The sequence below is a fragment of the Mixophyes fleayi genome, chromosome 2 (assembly GCF_038048845.1).
Source record: "Mixophyes fleayi isolate aMixFle1 chromosome 2, aMixFle1.hap1, whole genome shotgun sequence".
Classification (NCBI taxonomy): domain Eukaryota; kingdom Metazoa; phylum Chordata; class Amphibia; order Anura; family Limnodynastidae; genus Mixophyes; species Mixophyes fleayi.
The window spans coordinates 355,835,647-355,859,786 of record NC_134403.1 but is presented as its reverse complement, the minus strand read 5'-3'; the positions used below and the strand labels follow the sequence as shown (position 1 = coordinate 355,859,786).

Genomic DNA, 24,140 nt, shown 5'->3' with positions numbered 1-24,140 from the left:
CTAAGCACTTTCTACCTCAGCAATTTGGCTGGACCAATATGCAATATGTAGACTTAACCTCATGTATCAAACTCCCATTGTCCCACAGATTGTAAGCTTGTGAGCTCTGTCTGTCTGTATTACCCAGTATTGTCCCCAATTGTAAAGCACTATCATCATCACCATCTATTTATATAGCGCCACTGATTCAGCGCCACATCAGTCCCTGCCCAATTGGAGCTTACAGTCTAAATTCCCTAACATACACAGACAGAGACAGAGAGGGACTAGGGTCAATTTTTGATAGCAGCGAATTAACCTACTAGTATGTTTTTGGACCTACTAGTATGTTTTTGGAGTGTGGGAGGAAACCAGAGCACCCGGAGGAAACCCATGCAAACACGGGGAGAACATACAAACTCCACACAGATAAAGCCAAGGTCGGGAATTGAACTCATGACCCCAGTGCTGTGAGGCAGAAGTGCTAACCACTGCGCCACCCGGATATGCTGGCGCTATACAAATAAATGATGATGATATTTTATTGTAAAAAGGAGAAGCAGATTGTGGCAAGGAAATCTATAAAATAAATCTTTTTATACCACCGGAAAATGAATGAATCCCACCTATTACAGCTAATTCAATGTGCTGTGAAGACTATACTGTATATGGAATATTAGAGGCATATTCAATTGGCCTAGTTACTGTCAAAAGTAACGCGGCCTGCCCACTATTACAGTTACTACGGTAATAGTGCGCATGATTTCCGTTACTACAGTCATTTCAACACCGGATTTTTGTTCGTGGCCCCCCCCTTAAAGTGAGTTTATAGACAAAACCACCTAGGTACACAAGATATTAAAAGGTTTAAACAAACGAGGAAGTATAGCTATAAAAAGCTAAAAACAATTTCCCTGCACCACGAAGCTACAATAGATAAGTAGGAATCATAATGGAAACAGCTTTCTGTTGTTAGCATTATTACAATGGAAGCGGTCTGACAGTAATTACACCGCTGATGAAAAATAGCGTGCATCATAGCAAATTGAGGTCCGTGAACTTTAATTTAGCCGCCAAGGCTCCGTCAGAGGATGAGATGCATTCAAAACAATCGGAGCATTTCGTGTCTGCAGAATATTATTTCACAAAGTCCCCTATCTATTATTCTATTTATAACTTCGGACCCTTCACAAAAGAGCCAGGTAAATCCTTGTCTTGTCGTGACTTCTCTTCCCTCGTATTTATAGCTGCTGTCTTTCATGCCACTGAAAACCATTTAGCAGCAAAAATTTATGAATAATGGAAACTTCACACAAAGTTGTGATCTTTCCGCTAACAATACGCGTGACTCATTCCTTCATTCACAGAATTCTAACGCATTGAGAACGACGCCGGACCAATTTTCCACAACTACAATGGTTCTGTGCCATTTTTAATAATGATTTTGTAAATAAATGGTCTTTTTTTCCCCCACAAGAAAACATTTTTACCATTGGAAATGACGGCATAATGAGGAAAATAGAGAATACACAGAAAAGGTTCTAATCTGAGACCAATTACCTGCCATTGTGTTTGACTGTCTTTTTCAAGTCTGTTCTATTTTAACTCTTAAACGTACATTTACAAATTCTATTCATGCCAGCTTTCTGGCAGAGCAAACAGGTTATTATTCTTCGCTTAGTGATGCCTCATTTAAAATTAATACCAATCAAATTGTATATGTGCTTCAGTTAATTACTAATGATCTTATTGATGTCTACTAAACCATTTACCCAAACATACACAACAAACACTCATCTTCTGTATCGCAAGTATACATTGGTGCAGGACCCTTCCCTACTGCCAATGTAATATATAATTATATGATAACAGCAATTAAAGCTCATTTTAACAATTCCTTCATTACTTTGGTAACTTGGTAAGGCACAGAACCAAAAAAAGATGGCTTTCACATAAACGTTTCACCTTTTTCTATTTTTTACTATGACTGAAGCCTTATTTGGACATACTCCCCCATCTCCGAAAAAAAGACTTTTCTGATAACAATTAAAACCTTTCGCCTACAGCACAGCTGAGGCAGCCATTTTGGGAGCTGATCAAGAGTTCATGACAAAATGGCTACCTCCACTGCATGTGTAATTTGTCTACTATGAAGAGCACTCTTCATAGTAGACAAATTAAGGAAGCAAAACCTCTTGTGCCAGAAATACTTAACTTTAAACATTCTGGCTACCAAATCTCTCTCAATTTTTTTGTTTGTTCATTATTAAAATAAATTGAAAAGGGCTCATACCCTAAAGCTAGTGAAACGCGTGGAAATGACACTGGATGAGATTGTTTCTCGTGTCACTATACCCACTGACATTTTTACGAGCGATGCTCTGCGTCCCATTGTGTTCTGGTTTTCGAAACACATGTTGTTTACGTGTTGCGTTTAACGCGGGTTAACCCATTGGGGAAGCCTACATTGATCACCAAACACTAGTATAAATGCTAGCAACAAACGCATGTCAAAAGCATCTAACAAGCAAAGTCAGTGGGTATGAGGCCTAAAGAAGAGCCAAGCGGACTAAAGACTATGAGTTATATGTACTAAACTGCAGGTTTGAAAAAATATAGATGTTGCCTATAGCAACCAATCAGATTCTAGCTGTCATTTTGTAGAATGTACTAAATAAATGTCAGCTAGAATCTGATTGGTTGCTATAGGCAACATCTCAACTTTTCCAAACCCGCAGTTTAGTAAATATACCCCTCTGTCAGTCACAGTGCATGGAAATGTCCACGAAACAAAAGAAATATGAGGCTAAAAAAATGACTCTAGTCACCTGTGTACGACGCCAGCACGATGCAGGTGCTCCACGGCCTGAATCAGTTGCCGGATGTACTTTCGGGCCTTGTGCTCCTCCAATCTTTTCTTCTCATAAATCTTGTGCATGAGATTTCCGCCGGAGCAGAGCTCCATAACCAGATAATAGCTGTTTTCGGTCTCCAAGATATCAAGCAGTTGCGTGATGTTGGGGTGTCGAATCATCTGCTGGATCTGACCCTCACGACGCAGGTTCTTGGTTACATAAGTGTCCTTCTTGGCTTTCTTCTTATCTATGACTTTCACGGCCACCTGTACAAGAAACATGGTTTATTAGAGTCACGGTAAGAATTATTACCTCACGGCCTACCGGTAATGTCTCATATTATAAACACCTCGGAACAGTTACAGCACTACAACTATTTTGAAATTTGGTGTTCAAATGGGCATCAAAACATTTTTTTTTTTATGAAAACCTCATTCATATGAACCACTAAAAGTATTATTATACATAAAGACCTTCAAATATATAACTTTTTTTTATATTTTACATTGTTTCTTTCAAATCAATCACCAGCTCATCCGCCATCTACAATAAGATAACACGCGTATAAAATAAAAATGTGCCTATTCGGATCCCGTGTTCCATTCTCAGCTGCAGGAAACGGTTCCCCAGAGATGTTCCGCAAGTTTTATAACAACGCTTTCCTTGGAAAACAATTATCAGGCAACTTTTTTTTTTTTTTGATTCTTTCCCGGAGCACTTAAAAAGAACTGAAATGCCGGGGAATGAAAGCGTAAAGCCTGCAAGTGAAAATATTTGAAAGCCCATCTATCATCACTCAAGTAAAATGGGGTAATGTACAAGAGAGAGAGAGAGATACAAAAAAAAAAAACACAAAAGGAATAAAAAACAAAGAACACTTTAGCTTTTAACTGGTCTCCAGCATTGAGAATTCTCCCAGAGGCTGTGGAGGAACCTAAATAGCAAGTCAGGACTGATGTCGCGTACATTGGAAGGAATATAGTCAGATCTAATCAGAACCGGTTTTTAACCCTGGGCAATCTTCAAAGAACAGGCAAAAGCAATCCTCTAGTCACAATAGAGAATCAAGATACTGCCCCTCTAGCAACTGCGAGCTATTCAAACTGCAAACTTTTTCAAACCAAAAATATAGACTGCTCAGGCTTTAATCTTTGAAAAACAAATATGAGGGTGGATTTTTTGCAAACTATTTATGGTCTGACTACAATCACCAAAACAAAGATGTAGAAATCTGCCACTTTACTTGGCGGTGGTTTTAGATTTAGCTCATTAAAAAGAGAAACTAGACATTATATGGCGTAGTGGTTAGCACTTCTGCCTTACAGCACTGAGGTCATGAGTTCAATTCCTGACCATGGCCTTATCTGTGAGGAGTTTGTATGTTTTCCCTGTGTTTGCGTGGGTTTCCTCCGGGTGCTCCGGTTTCCTCCCACACTCCAAAAACATACTGATAGGTTAATTGGCTGTCTGTGTGTGAGTGTGTTAGGGAATTTAGACTGTAAGTGCCAATGGGGCAGGGACTGATGTGAGTGAATTAGTGGCGCAATATAAATAAATGGTGATGATGATTATAAAAGGGTATTTTTCACGTTCCGATCATTTTAATTTATTGGCTTGTACATTGTTCTTCTGAAACTTTTACTTTATAATTTGATACGACATGGAGACCTTCCTTCAGTGCTTTTTAGCCATAAATTTATATCATTTGGTAGTGTTGTTGAGCCTATAAATACATCACTGATCAGAGAGATGAACAAAGTTGCACCATTCTGCAGAGGAGCCAATGATACAATCTTTCTACGACATTCTGCACTGTAAATTGTGCACTATAACTCTGCAGTTCATTCTGCTGCATGGTGTTTTTGTGTGTGAAACGCGTAAGGCCTTAAAAAGGGCGAATATCGTGCCGTACAATTTTGAGCTCATCTTTACTGAAAGTGCGTTGTGATACAGGACAGGTGGATATGGTGTGGAGAACATAGCATTATATTTAGTGGTGATAGAGCGAAACTCAATTTCTATTGATAACCATCAAAACAATCCTTGATTTCATTAATTCCAAAATATTATTTCACAGCCTTAGGCTTGGAAACGCGTATTAAATAAAACAAAACCTTTTTTAATTCATTGTTGATTAACCCAGTTGTGACATTTATCCATAGGACTATTTAGGTTTCTATTGTTTAACATAGCAGAGAAATAAAAAGATTATAATGGTATATATTGCCCCCAGGGACCGGAGCCAAAAAGGCATTACAGACCACCATTGGCAGATACATGACTGATTGTTTTAATCAACAGTACAGCAGCGACGATTCATAATATTATGTTATCCTGTCTGCATTACTGGCAAATTACACTGGGGCTCTTATAAATCTTGCAAAGCTTTTCACAAACACACTCAGTCCTCCTTATCCTCTATAGATTCATGTGGATGTTATTAATAATTTAGTGTTTGTGTTAAATAAACTGGGCCGTTCATCCAGCAATTTCAGCCCGACTTATTTTGAATAATTTATCAGTATCTGCTTTTAACCTCTCAAGTCTTCGCTATATTCTTGCCTTCAACAATTGAGGCCAAAAGCACATTAAAAAAATAAAGATTATGAACACAGGGCACTGAAAGTTTGACAATAAAGTGGCCAACAACGCAATCTCTATTGCACATACTCAATGTGCAGGCTCCACCCAGTTGAAACATGACACAAATAGCGCTAACAAGGCCCCGCCCCCATCCTCTTTACTAGAAGGAAAGGGGGGAACTGGGAGGTTTCCCGACTCTCCCAGGACAACTCACAGAAATTCGGGAGTCTCCCGGGCGTTGCAGGAAAGTAGGCAAAGTTTTTCAGTTTGGAAAAATTAGGAGTTCTACACACACTTTTGACACAGGGATTTTTTGGGAAGATAAATAATCTCTACCTGCGGTACATACGGACAGGCAGCACTATGTAGCAATAAAAATAAAAAAAAGTAGAAACAAAAACACAAGAGCCAGCACTATATTACAGGCCAAGCATTTTGTTTCTTGGCAGCCTTGTAAGGACATATTTGATTCTAGTATTACCCCATTATGGATGAGTAATACCTTGAGAACACTAAGAGATTACGTGATTTGCTCAGAATGCGACGGACTGGTCCATTAGTACAGAAAAAGAGGCCTCACATTCTGCACATAGCTCTAACACAACCCTCTAAAAATAGGAATCGGTCACTTATATTGCACGGTTCACGCAGTGTCAGATCCCATAAAACATATTTTGACACTGCTTTGTTAAGCCATTTTTACAAACGTATTTAATGTTATTGATAGATGATCACATCCCTTACTTATACTGGAAAGGTCCAGAAGTCCCTTAATAGACCAATAAACCTAAAATACACGTTGCTTAATATTAAAGAGCAACTAAAACTAGATCTGAAATATAAATGAAAAAAAAATAGCTTCCAAACCTGAAAGAACTTGGGATGTTTGACGCTGGATTTGCATTTTTTAAGAAAAAAAGATTGCTGATGTTATTTACTCAATAGGGGGGCGCGGTGCTTCGCCTCGTACTATGGTCAGCAGGAGGTGAACCTTAAAATAGTGATCACTGAGGACAACTTTGTACACACCCTCACAAGACACTGGATGGATTTTTAATGCGAATGTGGCGTTTCTGGTCTATCTAGCAGCCCAGTGAGACTGTAATGAGCAAAGCATTGCGGACAGATGTATAACCCACAAGCACAATACAAGCGGGCTGCAGTGTCCTTGGGATTACTGACAGGAAGTCCCTTTGTCCAAGGATGGGTATACACTACAAGCTTTACAGACGATTATCAGCCCAATCACACGATAAACGACTGTGTACACTAAAACGATGAACGATTATCGTTCCAAAGCACATCATATAGTTTCATTTGATTTTTAGAACGAGCTAAAAAATCTTTTTTCAACAATGGAACGATGTCCTTCCAATCCTGCAGTCATGATCTTTTCAGCCAACGGTTATGACAGATGAAGAGCACAGATCTGAGGGAAAGTCTTGTAAAACGTATATAGTGTGTACACATGAATGGGGATACTGATCGGAACTTGATTTTTTGGTATTGCGACACTTTCCAACACAGGTGTGCGCAATTCAAATTTTTAGTGACACTCTAATTTTAAAATTGTACTGATTAACACTGCACAACAACCAATCAATAATTAGCTTTCATCTGTCTAAAGCACTTGGAAAATGAAAACAACTGTCCGATTGCAGCTTTGCTCCTAAATGTAATCTGAATAAATTATCCTCATTGGCACATTGATAATGCTCTAAAAGTGTGGGTACAAGACATTGGTGCAGAACTGCAGCTATTTTGCCTGTTTTCCTTGAGCTAACAATTACAATATTAAATATTCAAACATAACAGGGTCCAAGGAAGACAACACATTTGGAAAATTTTTGCTAAATTTTATTTTGCAAAAGTTTTTGATCTCCCAAGACGGACAAGGAATTGGAGCTACTGCCTTCCTTAAACGAGGAGAAAGGACGTTGTCCAGTTACAGTGTTATGGCTAAGCAAGCCAAGTAGGACAAATGTGAGGGACAATCCAACACGAAGATAACACGGAAATAAAGCTGCACACCAGGCTTCCGAGTGGGCCCAGGCCTTATTTTTGGATGCCAAGTTCAAGAAAGATCAGTGTCTCCCGTTAAAGGCATGGCCAAGATCTTTATAATACAAGGGGCTAGATTTACTAAGCTGTGGGTTTGAAAAAGTGGGGATGTTGCCTATAGCAACCAATCAGATTCTGTCATTTTGTAGAAAGTACTAAATAAATGAAAGCTAGAATCTGATTGGTTGCTATAGACAACATCCCCCACTTTTTCAAACCCGCAGCTTAGTAAATCTAGCCCAAAGTCACAGATCTAACAGTAATTGAGAAGAGCTGTACTTTGTAAAAAGAAAATAAAACAGATTTTCATGTTACAACCCAGGGGAATGAAGGCAAAATGCTCCCTTAGTTGAAGGCAAACTTAATTTTGTACATTCAGTGCTGACTTTACAAATTGCTGTTTAGAAATCTCGGGTCTGAATTGAAACACTGGAATAATATCCGCTTGATACTTGAACTCTATGAATCTACCTCAGAATAACAGTAGCATTCTGCTTAATATATTGTATTTAATATTAAATGATGGTGTAACATTTAATTAAAATTTGAGTTAGCCTCAAATGAGTATTTATAGCACATAGTAAACCAATAGAGTGCAGTTGTGTGAATCACTGTGTATATATTATACACACACATACTGTGAGCATGCATAAAGTATAAACCATACTTGCCAACTCTCCCGGAATGTCCGGGAGACTCCCGAAATTCGGTTCAGTCTCCCGGGCTCGTTGGCATTTCTCCCGCATCCTGGATTTCACCGAGAACCGTGTCATTTGACGCGATTCTCTGTGATTGATGCCATTTTGGAGGGCGGGACCAGGCCAATCGCGTCATTTTGGCCCCGCCCCCTGCAACGTAAATTACGTTTTCGCGGGGGGCGGGACCAAAATGACACGTTTGGCCTCGTCCCGTCCCCGCCCTCCAGTCACGCCCCTTCTCCCGGAAACTTGTTTCCGAGAGTTGGCAAGTATGGCATAAACAAGTTATTTGTAATATTATTCACTAATGACATTTCCTGAACACGCCTTCATTGAACCATACGTCAGGGAGGTAAGCCTGTGTGTCTGATCTGTTGTATTGAAGGTTGGTTTCCCACAGAAACACTGATGTGTATGCAACAATAAAGGCTGGGAAAGCTGGGGAGTGGTAGCATATTTAGGGACCAATTCAATTCGGCCTCTTTATTCTAGGAATAACGTGACCTGCTCTCTATTACAGTCAATACGGTAAAATTGTGCAGTATTACAGTTAGTACGGTAATTTTAATGCTGATTTTTGCTCGCATCCCTGGGGGCCGCGAGTAAAAATCCGGGTTAAAATTATTAAATGTAATAGCACCAACGCCGCGTTAATCCTAGACTAACGTGGCCGAATTGAATCTGCCCCTTAATATTGCTGCATTCAGTAAGTGCACCGCGATGCAAGTCACTGATCACACTGGTCATAGCCAACAGTACAAAAAAATGTGTTTCTCTGGCATTAGCACGGCTGATAACATCATTAAACAGTGGATAGGTGTGAACGAGCCCTCTAGGAATCTGTGACAAATTGTACATCTCTTCTGTTACTGTGATAATTGAATTCAACACCAGTGTGCAAAATCCCAGGAGAGGAGAAGTCTGGTAGACGGTGATGTGGAAATGTCCTACTGAAGAACAATCCCAGGATAAAAGATGTCTCTAAGACCAGTGTAGTTGTCATCACTTTCCCCGGCTGTAGGAGGAGATGCCAACACATGAGAGTTATGGTGCCGTGGTGTTATTCAGGTCCTGTCTGCCCAGATGAAGCAGACTACCAGACTTCCAGCCTGTTACACTCAATCATGTCTGGTGAACAGGTGAGCGGGTGTTTAAGTAGGTTAGCTGTCAAATACAATTACTTTATAACATAGCTGCCAGTGTTGTAAAGTTCAAAAAAAAGTCTATTTTTTATATAAAGCGGACAGGGCCAAATCACACAGAAAGGGCACAGAGTAATTTGTTTTGCTATGGATTTCAGGTAAATAAATATAGGTGTAAAAATGAAAGAAAATAGCACCTAAACAACAATTTAAACAATCTGCATTCCTCAACAACCCAAATTACTTAGGTGACAGAATGTTGATATTCATAGCTGTGTACAAGTCACTTCGCAAGTCAGCAGCGTGTAGCCAATCCTGGACGGTTCTCTTATTCAACTACATTTCTAAAAGTGCCTTTATTTAGACAACTTTGTGAATTGCAGATAAACCATTTTACACAATAGTGGCTTTTATCAGTCTGAAAAGATAAACAGGGCACCCATGGTCCATGTAATTTGCACAGTCTAAACTGGCCACATTTTACTTCCTTCTGAGCTTTAAATTTTTTTTAAAAAAAAATCCAATGTTACTCATTACACGCTGCAATAATTCTTTGAAAGTCCACCCCCCATACATGGAATTATAAAGCAAGCATTTTAATTTTCAGAGTTTAGTTCCACATTTGAAAATGTACTGTGAATAAATTACAGTATTAGCACCAAAGACAATGCCGCCAGTGTCTCTCTACCTCCAGAAAGGCAATCCAAACTCCATTTTAGATCCGTGAAAGAATCACAGATGCGTAGAAAGGTTTGTTGGCTGTTTTAAATTAAAAGTGAGCTTTCCCCATCAAAAAAAAGTACAAAATGCAATCTTTCACACAGTGTCTTTGTTGCAGACTTTGAAACCACATACAAGTCAATAATACAGCGATTTTCTCATGAAAACCACACTGAATGAGGTAAGACCTGTAGTTATACATCTAAGGCTGTCACATTACACATGCATTGCCTGGTGGTATGTGAAATATTACACGGTTTCAAAGTTCTGCAGAAAATGCTTATAGCCACAAGGCCCCCAGAGCATGAATCCGAGCTGTGAGGTAACCCTACTGGCCTTATACCAAGCAAAGGACATCAGCATAATGTACTTGAATGACTCTTCTCATAATCATAATGTTTATGTAATTGTCTCCCTTAGGAGTAAAAACAATAGACATAAGCAGAAAGTACATAATGAATGCTAGATTAGACAGAATTATTATTCTGCAACTTTATCATCATCAGCTATTTATATAGCGCCACTAATTCCGCAGCGCTGCACAAAGAACTCACGCACATCAGTCCCTGCCCCATTGGAGCTTACAATCTAAATCATACTTGCCAACTCTCCCGGAATGTCCGGGAGACTCCCGAAATTCGGTTCAGTCTCCCGGGCTCGTTGGCATTTCTCCCGCATCCTGGATTTCACCGAGAATCGCATCAAATGACGCGATTCTCGGTGATTGACGCCATTTTGGAGGGCGGGAGGAGGCGGGGCGAGGCCAATCGCGTCATTTTGGCCCCGCGACGTAAATTACGTTTTCGCGGGGGGGGCGGGACCAAAATGACACGTTTGGCCTCGTCCCGCCTCCTCCCGCCCTCCAGTCACGCCCCCTCTCCCGGAAACTTGTTTCCGAGAGTTGGCAAGTATGATCTAAATCCCCTAACATACATACACACACACACACACACACACAGACGGAGAGAGACTAAGGGCAATTTAATTAACCTACTACAGAGGCAAACGCAGGATTTTTAGAGGTGGGTTTCCGCACCAAGCCGCCAGTGGGCGTAACCAGCATGCATGGGGGTGTGGCTATAATTTTAGACAGTGCTTGGCTGCTCTCCAACTCTTCCTATCCCCATAATATACATGGGCAATGCTGCGTGCACTACTGTTAGGTGCACGCAGCTCTCCCTTTTCAAGCAGAGCTGTGTAAAGTGGGGGCAGGATCCAGCTACCTCAATTATACAGTGCCCCAGGCTTGGAGGGTGGTTTCCCGGCACTAGGACAATTTTGTCAGGGCAATTAAGAATGAAAGAAAGTCACTTGCAAAATGTTTATATATATGTGTCCAATGGAGTGCAGAGTTCCTGGCATTGTTCCTAACATTCTAGAAGAACACTTTGCTTTACAAAACAATTACTTTTAACAAAGTTATCCCTCGGGAATAGCATAACCAATATCCTTGTTTTAGTCCGCAAGGAGTTCTATAAAATTGTACAACGTTTCAAAGATTCTTCAAAGATTGCTTTAATGTAATGGTCACACTGAAGAATTCGGCACTTGGGGCAAGTAGGGAGGTTCGAATTAGCAGATGAAAATAAAGGAATAATATCTACAGTAAACTATTGTTTATACGTTCTCTAGAAAACAACAAGAACGTAGTGAAGACAGAAAGCAGCTTTATCTGGAGAGGATAGAGATTCATTAATAAAAAATTATATCCACCCTAAACATAGTGTTTAACATACCAATAAGAAACTGGTGCACCAATTAAATTGCAAAAGAGTTGTTATAACCCATGGCAACCAAATTTTGATTTGCAATTGTTCTAGTAAAGCTTAGATTAGAAAATGAAAGCGAACACCGAATTGAAAGCAGTCAGTGAGGGGAATTCAATTGGCCGCGTTACTTGTGTGCACATTATTACCGCTATTACGGTAATAGTGCGCGTAATTACCGTTATTACGGTAGTTCTAACACCGGTAATATTAACCAAAAAAGCCGGGTTAATATTACCGTAATAACTGTAATATCTTTAGCGCGACGGTACTTCCGGGGGAATTGAATTCCCCCCAATGGGTTACTTCTTGTACTGTTGCTCCGTTTAATAAAAACTCCAGGCTACGGTGTCTTTGAATTTGGAAAGTAAAATTTCCTGGTGACAATAAGCCCATGGCTTTCTCTACAATGTTGGAACTTGAGTGGGGTATTCAATTGACGACGGGGCCGCCGAAAATCCCGCGCTCGAAAAATATTACCGTTAATACGGTAATCCTGCGCGTAAAAAACGTTAATACGGTAATTTACTTGCTGGATTTCAGCTCGCAGCTCAGCGAGCTGAAATCCAGCGAGATATTACCGTATTAACGGTAATATTTTTCGAGCGCTGGATTTTCGGCGATCTCGCCGTCAATTGAATATGCCCCTAAGAATTCAATAACAAATGGCGTTGCCCATCAAGGTACTACATTATCTTGTGTCTAGATCATAAATTCTTTCCTTTCACTGGCATTAGAAATAAATATTCTGTCCTTATGAATATTTGATATTACCTTTTTTGGTTACAAAAGGTTGTAACCAAGACTTTACTAGTAGGAACATATCTAACCCAATATTAGATTTCATTTTTTGGACATTTTCCATACATTCCCTTGCAGCCAGATACTGCCCTTGAAAAAATCTGTCTTTTGTATAGGACGGAAAGCAGCAACGTGATAGCTCCTAATAATGAGAGGGTTTCAGCTAGGAGGGAAACTCTATCCCAAAGAAAAACAAGCCGCCGAGAGTTTACCCAGTTATTTCCCTCTGTTAGCAATTTGGAAAAGTCTGGTTTCCTCACACATTGAAATGTATTTTTCAGATTAAAATAGCAGGGAGAGCTTCTAATAGAAAAATGATGTAAATCTTAGGTAGAGATGATATTATTGCCCAAACTTTGAAGAAAAAAAAAATATATAAATAATTTAATATATGTTAAAAATAACTCCCCCCACAGTTCCTTCTAACTGGAAAGGAAGCAATAAGCTTCTGGGGGAAAAAAAAACATTTAAACACTGTATTCATTTAAAAATAACAATGAAAACTTACATATACAGCAGTGACAACCCCCCTCCCTCCCCCCCCCCCCACCAGTGAAGTACTTGGGTAGGGCTATAGCCTGGGGCTGGCTGTGCTGAGGGGGCATTTGGGGTTGATTTACTAAAGCTTTTGCCCAACCATTCAGATTCTATCTATCATTTATCAAGTACACCCTAGAAAACCATTGCTAAAATCTGATTGGTCACCATGGGCAATACCTCCAGCTTTCCTTTTAGAAGCTTTAATAAATCTACCTCTTTGGGGAGATACAATTACCCGCGAGGAATCTCCAGAACATCTGTGAGACACCTTGCGGCGGAGATTTGACAGAAATCCGTTAATTTTCCATTCACACTCCATAGTGGTGAGAGGGAAAGTGAACGGAGAGTTCTACCATAATTGCTGGCAATGTCCATGCATCCATGCGCCACATTGCATCGTGGGCAGCACGGTGGCTCAGTGGTTAACACTTCTGCATCACAGCACTGGGGTCACGAGTTCGATTCACGACCATGGCCTTATCTGTGAGAAGTTTGTATGTTCTCCCCTCGTGTTTGCGTGGGTTTCCTCCGGGTGCTCCGGTTTCCTCCCACACTCCAAAAGCATACTGGTAGGTTAAGTGGAAGGTATTAAAAATTGCCCTTGGTCTCTCTCAGTCTGTGTGTGTGTGTGTGTGTGTGTGTTAGGGGATTTAGACTGTAAGCTTCAATGGGGCAGGGACTGATGTGAGCGAGTTCTCTGAACAGCACTGCGGAATTAGTGGTGCCATATAAACAAATAGATGATGATTAGGATGATTGGCGGCAATTGAATTTCCCCCTCAGAGTGTCCATGAAGCCCCCCCCCCCCTCCCCCAAGACTGACAGGTTCTCCCCCTTCTTGGTTTTCCATCCAATACAGCGGCTCAGTTTTGGTAGTGGTCGGATACCATTGGTTGGGAAATTAACTTAAGAAGAGGTGTTATCCAGAAGTGGGTAGTTCCTTTAAAACATCAACACTAAAGACTGTGGTGATAAAGTGTTAGAAAAAAGATATTAAGTGCTGACATTTTCTGCCTTAGTGATGTCACTTGTTCCTAGTAAATTGATAGGCTGAATATTCATTCAAACCCACAAAACGACTGCCTGGGCTGCACGTAAATAACATGTGTATAACATGTATACTCTAACACACAGTGTCTTTGTGACACGTTTTAAGCCAACATGTTTGATTTCTGACCTGACTGCGCCCTGCACAGCTCAAGGATTTGGTCACTTTCTATCCTTCTATAATCCCATGCGTGTCTGGTACAAAGAGGCTCAGTAATGGATTTCAGTGTCTGCTAAAAATTGTCACATTACAGTTCTTTTCTGATCAACTAGGAAAATGTTCCAGAATGAATGACGAAAAAAATAAAAATAAAACTATTTAAATGAGTTTCTGTTGTGCGGGGTTTATTATTAGCAACCACATTAATCTCACATAATCACTGGTTTATTTTTAGAAATCCATTATAAAAGAAAAAAAAAAAAAGGTTTAAATCAGAATAATCTACATTATAAACAGTCATTAAGTACAAGAACGTAAAATGCAGTGAGTAGGCGTAATGTCTCTATAGCTCTAACTGGACCATTTCAATGAAGATTTCCAATAAGAATGAGCATGTACCTATCCTTTCTGTACTATTTATAAAGCTGAATCATTAGGCCAGTGTTGGCTAACCTGTGACACTCCAGGTGTTGTGAAACTACAAGTCCCAGCATGCTTTGCCAATATATAGCAGCTTATTGCTAGAAGGGTATGCTGGGACTTGTAGTTTCACAACACCTGGAGTGTCACAGGTTAGCCAACACTGCATTAGGCTGTGCCTGCCAATAGTCCAGACTTAAAAATTGGGTCAAAAAAAAAAAGAAGAAAAAAAGATAATTCCATTCCTGAATAAGCGCTATGGCTGACTTGGTAACACATTGAGATGTGCAAACACATTAGATTCTCCGTCCAGGCTGCTGATTGACTGATATTTATAGAACCATGAGGCAACAATAAATAGACCAGAATGTTCTGTTAAAGTAGGGATTACTTTAATTATTCTGCCATTTTAAAGTCCATGGGGGATGGGTAGCAGACCTTCTAAAAAAAGAAGTGGAGATGTTGGCCATAGCAACCAATCAGAGTTTTGCTATCATTTAACTAGCACATTCTAGAAAATGATAGCTAGAATCTGATTGGTTGCTATGGGCAACACCTCTACTTATCCTTTTATAGAAGGTTTGATACATTTATCCCCCCACATGTGTTGCAAACACACAGTGGAGGCAGCCATTTTGGAGAGTAACTGATATTCACGCGAATACAACATATCAATTCAGCCTTAACCAATGACATGACAGAGGTACACCTCGTCGTATATGTAGCGTTACAAAGTGACATTGCTATACTTGCTCCTGTGCAAGTTTCTATATTCTGTCAGAACTGAAGATACTCAAAAATGTTCATTTTCATTCTGGTCCTCAGAGGATGCAATTTTCCCTTCTACTCCTCACCTCTCCTGAGCTCTGAATTTTAATCCTGTACTAACTCTTTTACATTTCATCTCCATGTCTTCCAACATTCCAGTCCCTGGCAGCCAGACCGGGGGCGTGGTCAAATCACAATGGGGGTGTGGCCACATCATGATGGGGGAGGGGGGGGGCAAACCTGCGGGCAAAACTGTTTCATGGCAGGACAGAGTCCTAAAATCGAGACTGTCCTGCCGAAATCACATCGTTTGGACGGTATGTATCTCCAGTTTTATGTTAGATCCAAAGTTCTGGAGCAAAAAAAAAGGCAACAGTTTGCTGCAGTGCAAGGGTTAATTCAAGATCACCCTCCCCCCGCCTATAGAAAACAGCATAGAAAGTTAAAAACACAATGGACCCAAGTCATTTAGGAAACTAAGGCAAAAAAAGGAGTAAGTGTTCTCTGGGACAAACCATGTTCCAATGCAAGGGGTGCAAATGAGTTTATTATTTTGCACATAAGTTAAATACTAGCTGTTTTTTTTATCTATCACACAAATACTTGATAGCTTTATTATCTCAACTATAAATCTGTCCGCACATTTTAAATTTACCTCCCCCTCCAATGCAACATGGTTTTGCCCAGGTGCACAGTTACTCATTTTTTATGCTTTGTTCTCCTTATGTTTCCACATTTTTGAAGTATTATAACCTCCGATCTGTATTCAAGCCTGTGGTCAATAAAGTATTTCTTCAACCTCTTGGGGGAAAAAGGTATCTGCCTAGGAGTGGTTAGAGATGTATTCCAGATGAAGCCAGAGTAAATATGTGTTGGCCCACTGTCAGGGATGATGACATTAATCATGAACATGATGAGGAAGCGATTCATGAAGAGGATTATGTATAAATCTTCTCATGCATCAGTTACCTGCGTAGGGTTACATAACAGGATTACACCTCACAGACTTCCAGGTGTATAACAGGAACCTGCAGCCAAGTGCTAACCTAGCTCACTGGAGAGGGAGTCTTAGGGGTATATTTACTAAACTGCAGGATTGAAAAAGTGGAGATGTTGCCTATAGCAACCAAACAGATTTTAGCTGTCATTTTGTAGAATGTACTAAATAAATGATAACTAGAATCTGATTGGTTGCTATAGGCATCGTCTGCACTTTTTCAAACCCGCAGTTTAGTAAATCTACCCCTGTGGCTATGTACAAACTGGTGATAAAATTCTGAGTTTAAGATATGTTCCTAATGCAAGTTAAGGACATGAAATGGATATGAAAATGTAAATTGTTGTATTAAATGAGTAAGTAAATATTTGGACTTCCACATGTGTCTTACTGGTGTCGGCTGCAGTGCATTGTTTTTAATGCTCCTTGTTCCATTTTACTGAATGAATCCCAATGGGAGTGTACTGTAAACAAAATTAGATGCAGTTAAAAAGTGTGCGTTCCCACGTGTGCTTCCCTTGAACAAGATAACTTCCTGTGTTGTAACAGGGGCACGTTTAAAAAACACTGAACGCATATGAAAAGACATCTAAAAACATATAAAACACATAATAAATGCAATGTGATTTATGTGAGATTTTACTTGCATTTTACAAGGTGATAATAAAAATGCTTCCAATTCTAACATAGGATGATTACATGGGTAAACAGGTCATCAACATCATCTAAATAGCACCACCAAGTGTGCAGCGCTGTACGGAGAACTCACAACAGTCTAAATCCCCTAACATATATATATATAGACAGAGACTAGGCTCAATTTAATAGCAGGGAATTAACCTACTAATATGTTTTTGGAGTGTGGGAGGAAACCGGAGAGCCCACAGAAACACGGAGAACATATAAACTCCACACAGATAAGGTCGGGTATTAAACTCATGACCCCAGCACTGTGAGGCAGAAGTGCTAACCACTGAGCCTCTGGGCTGCCAACAGGGGAATGTATGCCTATTGCGTATGCACATTGGAGGCAGCTGCTTGGTGGACTCAAATACTAATCATGAGAATGCAGCCTAAACTATGGTTCGTTAGCGGCACAAAGGGGCTGATGCACAGAGAGGCATACGCCACTTCCTGTAGCCTATCTTGCATGAAATCATTCTGCACAAGCCCAAGACATGTACCCTTCTGACACCAAAGTACATCAACTGACCTTCACTGTGAGACTAACCCATAATGTAACAGTTTACAGATTTAAGTATTTTAGCACTGTGACCCTATGAGGATAAGAACATCGTTCTGTGAATGTGATTACGATCACACAGGGCCAGTCATACATACTGGGCAAGCCTTGGCGTTTACGTCGTTTATAGTGGTTATTCTCTATAAATTTTGCAGACAAAAAATGCAAACTTTTTAACACAACCAGAGTGGGCTGGGGAACAAAATTTGGCCGCTCATCAAGAACGGGCTAGGATACATGTACAAATCTAAATATACACACATAGAATCATACACTATGTTATTGCTAGGCTGTTGAGTGACAGGCTCACTTCTTTACCAAGCTACGGGAGCAAAAAGAAATAGACAAAGCGCTCAGATCACCCAATCACTGGTAAGAGTTACACCTTGCAGATAAAAGGTCACCTACATCCATTAATATCGGCGGATACCGGTCACATGTACAAAAGGTATGTGTGATAATATGTGTGTTATTTCAGCTTCCATTCATGTTTGTCGGGGCCAATTAAGGCATGGAGTAATTAGAATTTCCAGGGCCCCATAGTAAAACTTTAAAGAGTCACTCATTCTAACTCTTCTAGGGTCAAACTCTACTCGGCCACATATAACCTGAACTACATTCTCAATACTCTATATTAATATTGGTCATGAATCACCTCAGTGATGTTTCTAGTCCCTAGTGCATTGATAGGAAGCATTCTCAAAATGGCTGCCTCCACTATGTGAACGCAGCAGGTGCTTGCTACAAAACATTGATGCCCATGTTGGTCACAGTTCTAGGTTGGTCTGGAGACTAGATTGGCGCACACACGAGCCAATAGCAGTCATCTAACTGTATTTACCCACATGCCCAATAACCCCTTCACCAATTTCAGTTGAATTTATAACCTGGCTTGTTTGGCAGCCACAAACTTTAAGACATTGAGCCAATGTGCCGATAACACTGGCGGGGTGCGTAACCGGATAGATATGGTGGCAAACACATTATAACGTGTTACAAGAAGCAAGCACACCATGCTTCCAGAGTAGGCTTCACTTTGACCCCAATATAAAGCAAAACACTTTTCTTACCACACCAATATATGTGAACGTTTCCCTTTAAAGCCATTTGCAACACTGCAGTACCTTGGTTACCTTAATAGCGTTTGCGTAGAGGAAAGATGTTACAAGGAGAGAAGCATAAAGCATTTATATTTAGCAACCAATCAAATGGCAGCTTTATCCGTACCGAGGACGCAATGCACTTATATCCTAAGAATTCAGATGACAGTATAAAAGATCTCATGGTTTACTGAACATCCTTTCTTCAAAGATACAAGACATTGTACATCTATGACGCCAGGTATAAGGCACAGTACTTAATACAAACAGTTCATAGACAACATGACCCTCTCAGAAGAATGTCCAGTAAACAGGTCTGAGCCTATTCTGAATCATCTCATTAAACTCAAGTACCAGGCATCTATTTTTAGACGGCATTTCAAAAAGGTGGTTCAAACGCCGTACAAACCAAAAATAGGAATTGGTTACCTTGAGAAACAGAAGAACTTTAAAATGAGCTATGGCAGAAAATAAAGTAGAAATAGGTTTATTTCAGATAAGGACAATTAAGCAGTAATTTAACAGCTGCAGCTAACTTAAGGTATCATATGATCTGTAAAGACTCCTGATATACATATCTCTCTATAGGTTAGTGAGGGTTTTTTTGTTTTTTTTTAAAAAAGACACTAGGGCCACTGATAATAGGATAAATATAGGGAATCATGAAAGACTTTATCAAATATATATACATGTTTGCATACATTGACGATATTACAGATCGTTTAGACAAAATTAGCCAATACTTGTTTTCCACTGAATCTCGTTTCCTAAACCCAAGTGTACCTATTGTCTGCACACGGTGCAGCAAGCCATTTTGTGGGCTGAGAAGGAATTTGTGCGCCTGCAACCTGTTAGTTTACTGGCATACCTCCTAAAATTTCCCAATTTAGGCAGGACAGTCCCAATTGGAAGTCTCTGGTCAGGACATCATTGCCCTGTGGGTAAGGAAGTTAGGAGGAATCTCCCATTCAATGCTGCTCTGCATACCTTTAAATTTGCTACACACGCCTCCAGGACGTGGTCACACTTCATTGTGACATGACTACGCCCCATTCCCTGATTCCTGCTGCTCAAAAGGTGGGAGGTAAGAACTAGGAACCAGTGACAGCACTGAAGACCTTCATGGCAGTATACATGAGGCATGGGCATTATGCTGCAAAGCCACTAGGACCCGGTCATCGTCTCGTACTCCAGCCTGCTAAGGGCGTAAATTTGGGGCCCCGAGAGAGATCTGACCAATGGCTGTCTGGGCTTGAGGGCATCTGTACCCCGTCCGTCCGGTCCCATAGTGGGCTACTTTGGGTTGGGTTACTGGGCGATGTGCATTTTTTTTCCTTTTAAATGATCCCAATAGACTGCCAGGCCGAGTCTCACCCACCCTGAGCTAAAATTTGCCATCCAGCCCCTGGATCTGACAGGAGGAAAACCAGGGTCCCATGTTAAAAGTAGGGGAATTAGGCAACGCTACTTGTAATAGTACATGTCTAAAAATGGTAATGTCCTTCAATCGCTTGTGTGTTTATCCAATACATTCACTCGTTCACTGCCACCTGTAAACGGAGACATAGGAGCCAGCATTGTGGAGTGACCATGTTACGATAAAATCTAAAACAGTCTGAATGTTATGTCTGGAGCCTAATCCCGTACACTCGTGAACTTATGCCCGATCATAAAGTATTATCCCGAGATTGCTTTAAGACAGTAATGGATGAATCAGAGTGAGCACCGAGTTTAAGTCTTCCCAGGTGCGGGATTACTAGTGAGGTGAGCGCGGCAGCCAGAAAATCTGTAACACATCAACAAGTAACGAGGACTGAAAGGTTTAAAGCATTTGGGCATTTCTGGAGAGATCCACTGGAACCTGTCCATAGGATGTACACAGGATATAACATTACATAAGAGGCCTGGATCCTAGCCAGACACACAAAACCATTATAAAAGGATGGATAGAAAGCTTATAACAAGCAGTATCTCAAGGGACAATCAACTATACATTACTGTATTTAGTACACGTGCCTAATTGTTTACTCTCAGTGATAAATATTAGTAAAATGGAGTGACTTCTTCATTTTCGGCAGGTAGCAGGGTCTTAATAAATAGACCCCGTAAATTGTTCTGTACTTGACATATTATACCACTTTCATACTGCCGCCCCGGCAATATCCCGGGTTGTTAGCCCGGGATATTGCCAGGTCACAGGGCAGTATAGATAAGATGATTCCCGGGTTGAGCGGGTTTATACTGCACCTGCCCGATCCGGGTTTTAGAAAAAAAAAAAAGTGTTAAAAAAGATTTTAATTAAAAAAAATACATAAGAAATGTTTACTTAACTTATTTTCAGCCAGCGGTGTCTCCGGTGCGTTGCCGGCTGTCAGGGGGACCTCTGGGTACGTAAATGATGTAATTTCTAGTCCATTGGAAATGACGTCATTTTAGTACCCAGAGGTCCCCCCTGACAGCCGGCAACGCACCGGAGACACCGCTGGCTGAAAATAAGTTAAGTAAACATTTCTTATGTATTTTTTTATTAATTAAAATCTTTTTTTTTTACCTCACAATTATTTTTTTTTACAGTATGAATGGTGAGACCCGGGAATAACACGGGTTGCACCATTCATACAGCAGGCGAGCGGGTCCAACACGGGAATTACCCCCGCAAAATCCCGGGTCTAAGTCCCGGGATTTTGTGGTTGAACTATTCATTCTGCACCAAGACCCGGGTTTTTCAGCGTGCCTCTGCAAAAACCCGGGTTTTTGGTGCAGTATGAATGGGGTATAAGTTTCATAGTAGCCTATTGCTGGACAAACCCCAGGAGCCATGTAGCTAAAGTGCATTCAGAAATTAGTTCCGTTACCTAACGTTTGGGATTCGTTTCTATTGAGGTCAATGGATGCACATATTCTCTGGCTCCTTAAAAGATCCTGCAGACTCCTAGATTTGACCAACTGCTTACTTTGTCCACCACTGAGGTAAAATCATAGAAACACGAGTGCTCGTACGCAAGAGTACTGTTTTTTCCCACGTTCAGTGCTTGTTTTGGAGACAAAGCATTTTTGGCAGACATAGCAATCCCTTTCTTTTTCATTTTGGTCAGAACTTGTAGTCCTGCTACATAACATCAGCAAGTGGTACGATAACTCGGCTCACAATGTGTTCAGTGGATCCTGGCAACCGCTTAAACAGTCATAATGATCAGTAGATCTGTATTATAATACGTATTATATTTACAGAAAACTCCAAATGCACCGTGAACGTAAAAACACCAAAAGTTTCCCAAACCAAAAACTTGGTCTTGCGCATGGATAGAGTGCAGAATTAATAATAATAATATCATTGTTCCCCATAATATGAATTATGGGGAACAATGTGAAATTTTCTGGACTTTCAAACTTAGTTATCAATCCACACTCTTCTTGAGACCAAACTATGTACAATATAGTTATGTTATTCTGTCTGTGTGTGTAAATGCCTACAAATATGTACAGGTATCATAACAGATGTGCTAAACTATATTATTTATTTGATAAAACAGCAGGATGAAGTCAAACGTAGTTTAAAAGCAAGGACTAATATCCGGGCAAAAGAGGTTTTCAATATTCGAAGCTAGAGCCTCATTCTGATCCCAAAAATTCCCCTGGGGCCAGAAACGTGAGCTTGAAAACCAGGTATCACTAATACTTATTGGTTTTGTAATGTTTCTGAGAATGATATTCAAGACTGATGAGAAATATCTTTAGCTATTACCATACAACAGGACAATTTCCACACATGTTCTAACAATACATTTCCCAAAACTCAGAGAACATCTGAACACACAGGCGAATAGGAGGAGGCTATGAATAGAGGAGGTGTTGACTGCTGTATCAAAAAGTTGGAATAGTCTTTTAGGGTGGTGTAATGTAAAGTAAATCAGAAGATCACTGACTTACCTACCATGTTTGATTGTATCATTAGCACATAATTATACTCACAGGTACATTGTTCTTACAGCTTTTGTTAACCCAGGTGTGCAATATATAAGGCCCAGGAGGTGGACACATCAATGGAACCTTAACAAAAACAGCTACAGGCACTTCCTCCCAAAACAAGGACCACCTGAATCCAAATTATCTGTCTCTAAATTGCAAGTGACAGGAAGGGCTGAGTGACATGGTTGCAATAACTTGACCCCAAACAGAGGTTAAAGCTGTAAGGCTGATGCAGAATCTCTTGGGAAACAAATGAATTAACCTTCCGGACGCACCTGATTTACAATTATTTTTACTTGATTTTAATAGGTTTACTGCTGCAATGATAACCAGGATAGACAGAAGCGGCTCTTTCCCAGAATTTCTGTATCACCAGAGATGACCAACTATATATAGATTCTACAGATAGATGCTTAATATTTCCCATATGTAAACACAAACTAAGGATCAGAACAGCTGACTGTCCTCAATGCAATGTCACTAATATTCTGAAAGAAGTACATTTCTAAACTGTGGCACTGTTATATAAAATGGTTTAAACTGAGTTTTCATTAACTCCAAAACTAAATTATAATCTTTAAAATTAGTGCCTATTTTTTTTAACCTTTTCCACTAAAATGCTGCTTGCCCTATTGATCAGATAGGCATTTAATATTTAAAACATACTAAGCAAAAATATATTAATACCAACAGAATGGGGAGAGCTATGTTCTTGTGTATAATTACCCTAAGAAGCTATCAACTAAACTGTTTATAATGCAAAATTGTAATATATTTACTTGTTTCAAATATGTATTATTGCAACATTGTATCACACACACAACATAGAACATTTGGAAGCCCCTTACCCTCTCTCCGGTCACCACATGAAGACCCTCTCTGACTTTAGCGAAGGACCCCTCTCCCAGCTTCCTTCCGATCAGGTAGTTGCCCACTCTCTTGGTGTGCTGGAAGTTGCGCAGGGTCTCCCGGGACACGGTGCTCACACAGGCCGGCAGGAAGGTGTCCTCCACTTGCACTGGGGGCTTCTCTCCCAGCAAGAACCTTGGGGGGGATTCGCTGAGTCCGTCCCCAGCTGCAGCCGGCATCCTGGGGTGAAGACACAGAGGATAAGACAAGTCAACCCTGAGAGATCCACTGGGGAACCAGCAAACAGATCTAAGGCAGCCCTTAGCGATCTAGAGGGATCCACTGGGGAACCAGCAAACAGATCTAAGGCAGCCCTTAGCGATCTAGAGGGATCCACTGAGGAACCAGCAAACAGATCTAAGGCAGCCCTTAGCGATCTAGG

The 24,140-nt window shown here is 40.4% G+C and overlaps 1 protein-coding gene across 3 annotated transcripts in view; it reads right to left on the bottom strand.

Moving 5' to 3' along the window:
- Positions 1–24,140, bottom strand: part of HUNK (hormonally up-regulated Neu-associated kinase) — a 204,467-nt gene that overhangs the window by 14,679 nt on the left and 165,648 nt on the right. For all 3 annotated transcript variants that reach the window (XM_075197159.1, XM_075197158.1, XM_075197160.1), the window contains exons 2-3: positions 23,698–23,938; positions 2,808–3,100 (exon numbers count right to left, since the gene is read on the bottom strand). In XM_075197159.1, the coding sequence (XP_075053260.1) occupies positions 2,808–3,100; positions 23,698–23,937 (533 nt within the window). In that variant the 5' untranslated portion in view covers position 23,938. The remainder of the gene's footprint in view (positions 1–2,807; positions 3,101–23,697; positions 23,939–24,140) is intronic.